This window comes from Sporothrix brasiliensis (assembly GCF_000820605.1).
Source record: "Sporothrix brasiliensis 5110 chromosome Unknown Cont20, whole genome shotgun sequence".
In the NCBI taxonomy this organism is placed as follows: Eukaryota; Fungi; Ascomycota; class Sordariomycetes; order Ophiostomatales; family Ophiostomataceae; genus Sporothrix; species Sporothrix brasiliensis.
In genome coordinates, this window is record NW_024467139.1 from 438246 (window position 1) to 449971 (window position 11726).

An 11726-nucleotide genomic window follows, 5' to 3' on the forward strand; every position below is an offset into this window, starting at 1 on the left:
ATGAAGTGGACGCTGTGGAGCACTTTGGGCATCTCGAACTTTTTCTCCCACTAAAAGTATGGTCACGTGCGGCTGTTTTACTCGTTCCTGCCAAATTGGTGGGACAGGAATTGCTGCGTGCCTTCTCTGTTCGTACCTGCGTAATTACAGCTAGCACTCCATGCGCTGATCGTAGTCATTAATAGTGCATTCTCCAGCGCCTGTAGCACGCTGGAGTGCCGCAGGTACCGCTAGAGAGCCGAAAAAATAGCGCATGTGCCGGGGCCGAATAGCTGCCGATAACGAACATCATCTCCTGGCACGCGAAACCGAAATTCTTTCCGCTTTCGTTTCGTCACCAGAATCCAACACAACGAGACGACAACACACGACACGCGACAGCGGGCATCCAATTGGGCCTCCACGGACGACAAAACCGACGCCTCTCTCTGGCCGACTCAAGCCCTTGTTTTCATTGCCGGCGTCGACACTCAACGCACCGGAGCCATGGGCTTCACCACAGGATTTGTACGACAATTTGCACCTCCCTCCTCGATGTCTACGCCTCCCACTAACCTCGCAGACCGGCGGCGTAACGCTCACGCTCTCGGTGGCCTATCTCACGGTTCTCGCGCACCAGCGCAACCGCCAGCGGCAGTGCGACGTCCTGCGCGCCAACACGACCGTCCTGCGCGCGCTCGCGCTCGCCGACCCCATTACGGCCGCGCGCCTCGCCACGCCCCATGCCGCCGAGACGCCGGCCGATCTCTCGGCAGCCGCCGCCGCACAAGAATTCTACTACCCGTCCAAGGCGGACACGCCGCGGCAGCCACGGTCGTCGTTTGTCGAGGAGCTGAAGACGCGGTGGAACGCGGAGATTGAAGGCGCCGTGCGCAAGGTGCAGACGACCGACTGGGTGGAAGTGCGCGAGAACGCCGAGGGCCGGCTGGGCCAGATCTGGCGGCAGACGTTTGGCGGCGAGGAGGCCGCCGCCACGGCGGCCGCCGCGACAGCCGCGGTCAAGGAACGGGCGGTGGCCGTCACAGAAAGCGTCAAGGCCGAGGCCAAGGACATCCAGGCCGCCGCCATTGCGCAGGCCAACGAGGCGGCCGCGGTGGCCAAGAAGGCGGCCAGCCGCGCGGTCGACAAGGGCCGCGAGGTACTGGCCGCCGAGACGAGCAAGGCCCAGACGGCCGCGGCCCAGGCTGCGGGCCAGCTGTCGGAGGTGGAGCTGGCGCTGCAGCAGCGCTACACCGGCGCGGCCGAGGATGTGCGAATGAAGAAAAGCGTGGGCGAGCTGCTCGACGAGCGCTACAAGCAGACGGCATGAGTGCAGTGCGTGCTTTGTCCACGGTGTATGATCTGTATGGATAAGTAACGATAGGGACGGAAAACCGGATAGACGAGGGCGGCATGCATATTTCGCGGTTTCCTGTATATTTTTTATTCGTTTTCATGGCCACACTGCATGGCATAGAGTTTTCCTGTACAGCAGAATACATTTCCTTTGTTCATCCGTTGCGTCTGTCGCCGTTCATCTTGTCGTATTGTCGTTGTTGGCCGGCACACGCTTACAAGCATACACATATACTGCACTTTTCCTATATGCATAAAAGCGTATCTTTTACACTGTACGTTGGACACTGTCGCAGGCTCCACCAGAGCTGTGTCTGGCCAATCAACACCTCTCCTTTTCTGACCAACGCCAGAGGCGACAAAAGCCGCAAAATCCTCCTCCATACCGCATTGCCGCTCTCCGCAAAGAAGGCACCTTTTCCTTCTCCCGGCGAATTATCACCACTTTTTGCAGCCCCCAGTCCCCCTCGAGACTGCCCGATTCGCGACGCACGACCACGCACGACAGTGACAGCGACTCTACCGACTGTACTCAATTGATTGATTGCGACGACAGCTGGCCCAAACCGAACCAGAGACCGCCGAAAAGAGAACAGCATCCGCCTCTTGTTGTCACGACTCTTGGGGCGTTTCGTCGCACACCGTTCATCGCCCCCGCTCTCCGACTTGTTGGCCCTCACCCGCCAACGACGCGCATCTTCCCCCCCTCTCCTCTCCACCGTCACATCCACAGCCATGTCTGCCTCGCTGCGGACAAGGGCCACAGCAGTGCTGCGAGGTCAGTCCTGTCCCACATCGCCGCCCCTCGACGATGCCCTGTTTCCATTGGCCCACGCTGGCCGAGCATATCGATAGTGGACATCTACATCCATCGTTGTCCTTTCTTATCGTCCGTCTGTTCCTCGTCTCCCAGACTAACTCGTCCCAGCCAAGCCAATGCCCTTTGCCTCTAGCACGACCGCCCTGGTCCCCTTCCGCGCCGCCCCGGCCGCCACCTCCCTCCACACGACCTTCCCGTCCGCCGCGCCGCTCTCGTCGTCCGCGCGCCAGAACAACGCTGCCGCCGTTGAGCAGCACCACTCACACGGTGCCACCGGCCTGGCCCGCCGTGAACGGAAAGAGGTGCCGCTGCCCAGCCAGGAAGGCACAAAGGGCCTCGTCCAATACGCACTGTACGTTCGCCGCCGCTCTCTCTCTCTCTCCCTCTCTCCCTCTCTCCCCCTCTCTCTGTTTTCGCTTCTTCTCCTGACATGACAGAACCACCCTCGACATCATTGCCAACTGGGGCCGCCAGTCGTCCTTCTGGCCCATGACCTTTGGTCTCGCCTGCTGCGCCGTCGAGATGATGCACCTGTCCACCCCGCGCTACGACCAGGACCGCTACGGCATCATTTTCCGTGCCTCGCCGCGCCAGTCCGACGTCATGATCGTCGCCGGCACCCTCACCAACAAAATGGCCCCCGCCCTGCGCCAAGTCTACGACCAGATGCCGGAGCCCCGCTGGGTCATCAGCATGGGCTCCTGCGCCAACGGCGGCGGCTACTACCACTACAGCTACTCTGTCGTCCGCGGCTGCGACCGCATCGTCCCCGTCGACGTCTACGTCCCCGGCTGCCCGCCCACCAGCGAGGCGCTCATGTACGGCGTCTTCCAGCTGATGCGCAAGCAGCGGAACACGAAGATTACCCGCATGTGGTACCGGAAGTAGACGATCATGCACATTGCCACATTGCGGCTTGGCCTTGTGGACGAAACGTGTCTGCTACTGGCGGGGAAAGAATGAAAAGTACGAAAAACAAGAGCATTCTTCATCGGACGAGGATGCTGTGCTGGTCCGGCTTGGGATGCCCGGGCTTTTATTTTTGTTGATTTGTGACCGTTTCCCCCCCAATTTTTTCTTGTTCCTTCTTTTCCGCCTCTACCATGTCATTTTCTTGTTTTCTCGCATTGCCCACCGATTTCGACCACCACATTCGCAGTCCTCCATGTTACATGTACATATATTCTCGGCCCTGTTGCGCCTCCAGAGAAAACAAAATGAATGCCAAAAAATAAACAAATCACTTTGAATAATCATGCTGCGCCTTGTGGGAGTGTTGTGTTAATAGACAACAGCTGACACTTCACGTAAGGTAGCATCCATCACACTGGAGCATAGCTACACGCAGCCAGAGCCAGCATTTACTGCAAAACGTATGTAATTATTATGTTGGGAGGCGACGATTGAGTGTTTGAGTGTACACGGAGCGGCTGCTTTATACAACTGAAGTACAAAAACAAAATAAGAGATTGTTTCGACTAAGCCACCAACCGGCGGGCCACAGGAGGCAAAAGCAAGCAACAAGGGGGGCCAAAGTACAGAAACACAACATGACTGGATCCAAATTTTGTGCCATGGGCCGTTCAAAGACGAGGCTCTGCACGTCATGTGTATCGATACTTCCATTTGCTGTAGGCTGACAAGAAAGATGAAGGGTAAGGGGGACAACATAAAGGAACACGGAAAGTATAAAAATCAAATTGTAACAATCAAAGATCTGTGGATAAAGGAGACAAAGGAGAAAAAGGGGATAAAATAACATCAAGGTTGAGAAGCAAAAGCCGCAAAACATGTAAGTAACATCCGACGCGCAAGTATGATGGAAAAGCAGTAACGTGTAGCCCAAGAAAAACACGCGCAAGCAAGCGAACGAGTGAAGGAGAGAAAATCAAAATTTAGCACCAGCAGTATCTGAGGGAAGAATAGATATTTGCAATAAACGCAAAGGCACGCAAAAGGCGTGGCAACACAACAAGTAAGCACGCTGGTTGCATCTATTCCTGACCAAAACCCATTGTCTCCTCGACAGCAATCGTCATCTTGCCCTGGAGCGTTTCCAAGTTCTTGTACGGAGGGAGGTCCAACCGGTTGAAGCTAAAAAATTCTTGTTAGTAATGTCGAAAATGTGCGGACACGGGTGCGCGGAAAGGTGTATATTGCATACCAAGTGTGGGCTTTAGGCAAGTTGATGACATCGCCCGCCTTCTCAATTGTGAAGCGCCTCGGACCATCACTGCCCTGCAGGTCCTTGAAGCCGTTGACGGGAATACGTGAGGTTCCTGTCGTGAACTGCAGAAGGCGCGACTTTTGCTCGCCGTCCCAGGAGCGCACCGTCTGCCAGAAGAACTGGATCACCTCGTCCGACTCCGTGTAGCCGCGGTAGTCCGTGTGCTTCTTCCAGTCGTCGACGTCAATCTCCGCAATACCGCCAATCAACAGCTCCAGCTCGCGCTCGTCAAAGACGTTGATCAGGTCCTGCGGGATGAGCTCGTTGAAGCCTTCCCGGAACGACTGGAACTGCTCCGAGATGCGCTTCTCGATGCGCCACTTGACCATGAGGTCCACGTACTCCTTCTTGTTCTCGTTGGTCACCTCAATGTCCCGGCCGCCGGGGATCAGGTCCTCGACCGTCAGCACGCCGAAGCGCTCGTCTTCTGTCGAGAACGTCTGCTCGAGAATGCCCCCCGAAATGTCATTGTCCAGGATCCATTGAAGCGAGCGGTGGAAATCAGCGTCCACTCCCTCCATGTCGGCAAGGACGACCATCTTTCCCAGCACCATCTTGTACAGAGCGCCAATAAAGAATGCGTCGAGGAACCGTCGGTGGAAAATAGCCAGACCGACAACACGGCCGATAAACTTGAAGTAGTTGAGATGCTCGGGGTTGATGCCCGAGTGGGGGTTGATCTGCAGAGTGTAGTTGTCGTGCGCCGAGTACTCAAACAGGCAGTAGAAGGGGTTGAACATCTCGTGCGACAGGAGGAAGAAGAACTCGCGAGAAAGACCGCCGTAGTCCAGGCCGTCTTCGCCGTCAAACTTGATCATGAGACGCTTCTTCAGATCGTGCGGCGTCTGTCTCGTAATCTCTGCAAACGAGTCTTCAAAAATGTGCGAGCGGCGCACCTTTATGTGGCACTGCCCAGACAGGATACGCATGGCAGGCTGCGAGCGGAAGTAGATCAGCTTCCTCCGGAAATCACGCTTGTACTGGGGAACGTTCTGATCGAGAGACGACGGCAGACGCGGGTCGTCCCAGGTGGTCGTCTTCGTGTTGTGGTCGACAAAGTACACACGAGCGGTATTCGTGAGACGCATTTCCCAACCACTGGGCAGCGGGCCGAGCTGGGATACTGGCTGCTGCTGGATAACGCCATTGGAGCTGTTCTGGCCGCCGTACATGCGAATGTATTGCTGTCGGCGGGGGTCAACCCAAGTCGTGGTCCGCGTGTTGTGGTCCACAAAGTACGCTCTGCCTTCGGGAGTCCATCTCTGTTCCCAACCAGGCGGAAGCTCGCCGGTACCAGGGCTGGTAGCTCCCGTGTGCATAACCGTGCCAGAACTAGGGGCCGCCGCCGCCGCCGCTGCTGCTGCTGCTTGTTGCTGCTGCTGTGGATGGTCTTGCTGGAGCGAGGGGGAGCTGGTGCCCGTACGGTCTTCGGGAAGCGTGCGGTTCTGGTGGCGTTGGCGCTCTACCTGCGTCGCCGCTTCCTGGTTGCTTCTTTCGACCGATCCGTTCGCGGTAGGGCGTGTCCAGCTTGTAGAGCGCGTATTATGGTCCACATAATACTGTCTACCAAGGTTGTCCTCACGGCGCTCCCAGCCAGGGGGGAGACGGCCAAGGTGATCCTCGAACGGACTCATGGTGCTCGTAGTGCGTGCGTGGAGAGCGGCCGTGGCACCGGCTGCAGCACCACCTGCGGACGAGGCTGCTGCAGCAGGCGGAGCGCCGGCCGGCGGCGCTGCGGAAGTTGAAGGCGCGGGCGCTGCCGAGCCACTTGCGCCGGTGTTGGACGCAACAAGGCTAGCAGGGCGTATCGGGAGTGTCGTAGTGTTGGCGTTTGACGCCCCGTTCACAGATCCGGACATTGCAGATGTCGGTCGGTCGTGGGTTCGAGCGCCTGAGGCCGCGAGTGATGTACTATTGACAGACGCACGGCTCGATCCGGACGCGGCAGCAGCAGCTGGTTGCAAAGAATTGGATTGCGAGTTCTGTTGAGGCGCCTGATGCTGGCGAGGGGGAGAGGTTAAATCGGTCGACAGGTTCAGAATCAGCTTTCCGTGAACAACAAGGTTATCGGTCGATTTCTTCAAGTCGGGCGCGAGCATCTGGTCTGTAAAATTGAACGTCCTGGTTAGAAGAAATGAAGATTTTAAAAAAGGTCGACGCAAGGGCAGATCTCCATTCATCAATATTTCCACTCACCATCTGATTCAGCCAACAGTTCGACGGAGTCACCAACACGAATGTTCACGACGCCCAAGAAGCCCTGGTCCTTCTTCTTAAATTTCCGCTGGTCAAAGACTTGGACCGCGAGTATGCTGTCTTCGTTCACGCGACTAGAGAAGAGTGGCACCCAAGGGTCAGCAAATTGAGGTTCCCAGCAGGGCAAAATACGATAATAGGAGGGAATACGCACAAGTCGAAGCTTTCGTTCCAGTAGGGGTTGAGCGTTCTCTTGCAGACAGCAGTCGTCTTGGTCTGTTCGCTGTTGATCGTGGCGACGGCAAAAGGGTCGGGAAAGCCTTTTAAGAAGCAAATTGTGTCAATAAGGTTCAGATGCGTGTCTGGAAACAGCGAATATGTCAATATGTCACTTACGGAACACGTCGCGCTTGTACAGTCCATCGGCAGCGATGACTAAATGGATGTTGGTCAGAACACGAGGCACAAAAGTGACTTTCGGCGCCGCGGGGTACGCAGCCCAGGGGTATCGGGGAAAACTTGATGTTGTCACGATGGAAGAAACATACTTGTGACACGAAGGTTAGGTTGGCTGCAGTTCGAAAATAGAGGTTAGCACATTCCGAATGACGATCAAGGGACCGTTGTCTTCATCTACGTCCACGCAGAGCACAAACGATGCCAGACACCGACAGCGCCCGGGAACAGTGACGTGGCTGTGGGCAAGGCTGATCGCGACAAGGTACCACAGAGAAGAAAGGCTAAACTCACGCAGGAAGCCCGGAGTCCATCCGGCTGTTGGCCATGACGAGACTTGGCGTGGTCGATGCAATCGATGCACCTGCGAATGGAAAGGCGGCGGTCGAGTCGAACGCGGGCGGGGAGACCGATGCAGTTTCGATTGGTGATGGCTGGAAAAGCCAACAAAGAGACGATTGCTCAGCGTGCGGCAGGCGGTAGCGAAGGGGTCGGCGAAATGGTCAGGAGCAAGATGATACGCCAACAGGGCGTGGGTGTCGAAAGGAGGTACGAGCAACGCAGGGCGCAGATGACGGGAGGCCGCTGGAGGAGAGAGAGAGTAAGATACGGTGGAAAGCGGAGAAGGTTCAGAAAGTGGCAGGACGATGTGATAGGCAGCGAACAAAGGTGCTCTTTAGGCGTATTTCCCCCCACTTTCTGCAGGATACCCTCCTAAAGCAAAAGCAGTTGCTGGTCGAACTCGGATCTTCGCACTACGCAGACGCAGGGGAGAAGACACGAGAAATAATGCGTTGTAGACTGGTTGAAACGTCGAAAGTCCCGAGGCCCGAAAACGATGTGGTTTAAGAATGTTTGATTCGTAATTATTTCTCGTAGCAAGTTGACGATTCAGGGCCTAGCATCAGTTGGTGTGTAGTCGGCAAGATGTGTGTGGTGGGTATCGAATGGGTAGTAAGATAGCAGAGTGCTGGTAGCGTTGAGGCTGTGCTGCTGTCCAGACCTGCGCCTCGCTACTGAGCGGCAGCTCTGGAGGATCGCTACGGCTCTGATGATTCCAGGCCAGGAGATATGCCGTCTTGGTCGACGACGTGCGAGCCACAAGAAGAACTTCGAAGGCGGCTTGGTGCCCGGCGATCTGGAATTCGTCGTACTGTGTGACAACGCTGCTGTGTCTGTGGAACAGGCCAGATCGATTCGATGGCCAGAGCCAGGCCCAATACTTTCCAGCGCTGATGGAGAAAACTGTTCAGGGGCGATAGTCGATGTGGTGAGTGGCGAATAAGGCAAGGTTATGGGGGGGGAGCGATCAACGGAGCTTGCGGGCGGGTAGCCGGGCAATGACGAGCTGCGGAGACTGGCCAAAGAAGGGCTGAACAGAGCAGCCACGCAAAGGGTAAACAACACAAAGTTTTACATTCGAAATGAAGCCGAAACAATCGTCAATTGAGATCACGAAATATGGCATCCGCAGGACAGGCACAAGGGCTAGATAATAGGATGGAAAGATGGACGACAAGAACGACAAAGGAGCATAACAACTGTGCAACCAGAAGGAATTGAAAGGGGAAATGGACGAAGACTTTCAAAAGTGTGTGTTAAAGAGAGGCAGAAGATGGAATATTTCAAGTCAACGGGACACAGGAGAAGGACAAGAGGACTACGGGGTACATCACACAGCTGACTGAACGGCAAGATGCAGGAGCAGAGAACGAAGACTAATGAGGAAAGAGCAAAGGCGTGTCAAGAAAGAACACAAAGAAGGGGCGACGGGATGGAAGGGCGCAATTCGAAAGAGTCGTGATCTATTAAGATACACCCTTGCAGGGCAAGAACTACTGACGAGTGCAGAAGAAAAGAGGGGCAGTCCAGGTCGATGATAGCCCAAAACGGTCACGCAGCAATAGACCACGCGCTGAGGCACCCCGTAACAAAGCCAGAGCACACCAGTAATTACTCAGGACGGCGAGGGGGGAATCTGAGTAAATGTTGCCTTGTCCAAAGCCTGGCGTAAGAAAATTACGGGCATTCCGACGGCTGGCACAGTGTTAAAGCATGCTTTGGCACGTCCAGCGACGCCTTCCTTATCGGAGGCAGGCGTGAGGCCTTTAGAAGGATGTAGGATGGGCACGCGACTGCACCTATTTTTGTCACCTAAGCGCCCATGCGCCTTCCGTTTTGAGTGGCCACCACAGGGAGCGAGAGCGAACAACAATACGAAATAGCAGCACATGTGCCGAGAAGGCACGGCATTAGAAAATATAAACGATGTAAACCACAAGGAAAGAACACCCAACGCCTAATATACAACGGAAGGAGTCAACCAGGCCAGCTTTTCCTAGCACGATGGCTACGTCGCAGACCCAAACGTGTCCCAAACCCACGGTAGACGTCCTGGCTAAAATTGGGTCGAACCTATCTTGTTCAGAGCGGGCAAGATCGTCGACTGCCAAATTGACACTCGAATTGATATTCAAAACAGGAAAACAAGAGTCATCTATATTGAAGGAATAAGAGACTCGTAAAGGGTAGCAACGTATTGTAAGACGCGCAAAATAAATTCAAGGCAAGAAATTAAGAGAAAAAATCCCGACAAATCAAATGATTCCAGTATCGCCCTTTTCCCATCCTGTTTTTGTAAAAAGAAAAAGAAAAATACACCCTTCCTGAATCTTCTATTCGTATCATACAAAGCCGAGACGAAACGCAGCAGTGTCACAGAAATTGTGTGCCGCGTGGGAAGAGAGACTAACACAACAAGCAAGCAATTGAAAGACACGGGACATGACACGGAGAACGGAGAACGTGGTGGCATTGCTGACGAGCTCGGTAGCTGTCGTCGCCACGCTCACGTATCCTCGCCTCCCCTCTGCGTCTAATACGGGGCAAAGCCGCCACGGCCGCGGCCCCGGTAGCCGCCACGGTAGCCGCCACGGGGGTTGAAGCCGCCGCGACCGCCAAAGTAGCCCCGGCCGCGAGGGAAGCCACCTCGGCCGCGGCCACGGCTCATGCCTGGAACGTTTGTCCGCTTCGGAACAACCTGGGGTGGCGTCGTTAGATGGCAGTGCAACAAGAGAAGTCGAGGCGGGCGTGCAGGGAACGGGGGCTCACCTTAATGTTCCTTCCCTTAAAGACACTCTCGTTCAGGACCAGGGCCTGGGCGACCAGGCTGGGCTCGGAAAACTCCACATACGCATATCTACACAACGTCAGCGTCGCTGTCCTAGGAGGGGACTGATACGTGCCAAGCAGAGGGAGTGAGAGCTGACCCTTTCGGCTGGCCGGTAAACTTGTCCAGGAGAATCGTCACCCGGTTGATGGAGCCACAGCTCTGGAAGTGTGCCTGGATCTCCTCGGGCGATGCAGAGTAGTCAACGTTGCCGACAAAGATACTCCGCGAGTCGATGTCTTCTTTGTTTTCTGTGAGCTCCTGGCTCTGGTGGTTGAGGTCCTTTTGCATCTCGCGGAGCTTGGCGGCCTCCTCTTCCATTTCGGCCACGCGGCGCTTCATCTCTGAGATTTCCGTCTGCTCAACCTCCTTCGTCAGGATTTTGCTTTTCATTGTTTCCTTTCTTTCTTTTCTTTCTCGGATGGTGTTCCTCCCCGCCCCCCTCTTTCAACTGGCCCCCCTCTTCACCGCGGTAGTGTGGTTTCTCACCTCGTCGTTGCCGGCCACTTCATCGTTACCGCTGACGTCAAACGACTTGTCGATCGACTCGGTCGTCGGCTCCTCTGGCTTTGTAGTGTCCGCCATGGTGATGTATGTGTATGGTTGAGTTGAGATGCGTTTGCAACGACAGGTAGCCTCGCTATATGGCTCCGTGTAGTCGTTACGAAGAGAACCTTGGCGCAATGCAGACAAATCGGCCCCTGAAATACGGCAGGTATCGCTCGGAGAATGATTATGCGTCGGTCGATTCGAACGTCTGCTGCCGAGCAAGGAGAAAGAAAGGTGCGTCAGCATCAAAAGAATTATAAAACGAGACGAGAAATAGAAGAAGCCACACAGCTAGCCTTCCTCTTGCAAAGAAGTGCTTCTCGGTCTGCTAATTATAGCTGCCTGACATAGGGCACAAAGACTTGCCGTGTCGGTGCGCTACCCAACGGCTCAGGCCCAAGACGTGGCAGGGCGACAACCAAGGCAGCTCCGTTTTCGTCACAACAGAAAGCCGACACTGTGATTCCTTTGAAGTTCGCTTGCAAGGGGCGGCAGTCGCGTGAACAGCACGGTTGCGTCGCAAAAGAAAAACAATGACTTGTGGGTGAAAGTATACTCACGTAAGGGTGCCGCAGCTACAGCTCCGAAAGGTGCGCACGGTGGACTTGTGTCGTCGGCGATGGTTGCGGGCAGAGATCCGGCAAGCAACACAGATTACGACAGCCGAAAACTTTATGGCGCCTGGTACACAAAGGAAGGACGCGACCGCGATAAGATAAGCAGTCACGTGGGGCTCTGGCATAGGTAAATGCGCTGAAGCCTCATATTATACAGCATATTGTTGTTTTATTCGACACATCGTCCGCTTTTGCTGTTGAATAAAATAGTCAAGAGCGAGCACATATTTTTTGGGCTTTATTTCAATCTTACGCGTGGCTGGTACTTTTGCTGACTTATTGCTGACTTCTGGGATGACATTTCGTATATAAAAAGTGTGAGAATAAGAGTAATAAAATAAGAAGAAAAAAAGACTC

General features: G+C 55.0%; 4 protein-coding genes across 4 annotated transcripts; 2 read left to right on the top strand and 2 right to left on the bottom strand.

Annotated features, from left to right (window-relative positions):
- Positions 1–486: 486 nt before the first annotated feature.
- On the top strand, positions 487–1309 carry SPBR_07744 (uncharacterized protein; the record flags this gene model as incomplete). Its single annotated transcript, XM_040765998.1, has 2 exons — positions 487–507; positions 563–1309. The coding sequence occupies 2 exons, from the start codon at positions 487–489 to the stop codon at positions 1307–1309; spliced, it is 768 nt and encodes a 255-aa protein (XP_040616115.1).
- A 761-nt stretch (positions 1310–2070) lies between these two features.
- Positions 2071–3043, top strand: SPBR_07616 (NADH dehydrogenase (ubiquinone) Fe-S protein 7; the record flags this gene model as incomplete). The annotated part of the gene is made up of 3 exons (XM_040765870.1): positions 2071–2113; positions 2264–2507; positions 2593–3043. The coding sequence occupies 3 exons, from the start codon at positions 2071–2073 to the stop codon at positions 3041–3043; spliced, it is 738 nt and encodes a 245-aa protein (XP_040616116.1).
- Positions 3044–4149: 1106 nt separating this feature from the next.
- SPBR_06500 (E3 ubiquitin-protein ligase NEDD4) lies at positions 4150–7363 on the bottom strand (the record flags this gene model as incomplete). Its single annotated transcript, XM_040764756.1, has 6 exons — positions 4150–4249; positions 4320–6486; positions 6579–6712; positions 6793–6898; positions 6975–7096; positions 7329–7363. The coding sequence occupies 6 exons, from the start codon at positions 7361–7363 to the stop codon at positions 4150–4152; spliced, it is 2664 nt and encodes an 887-aa protein (XP_040616117.1).
- A 2546-nt stretch (positions 7364–9909) lies between these two features.
- Positions 9910–10788, bottom strand: SPBR_07697 (polyadenylate-binding protein 2; the record flags this gene model as incomplete). Its single annotated transcript, XM_040765951.1, has 4 exons — positions 9910–10074; positions 10146–10233; positions 10304–10572; positions 10693–10788. The coding sequence occupies 4 exons, from the start codon at positions 10786–10788 to the stop codon at positions 9910–9912; spliced, it is 618 nt and encodes a 205-aa protein (XP_040616118.1).
- Between the last annotated feature and the right edge of the window lie 938 nt (positions 10789–11726).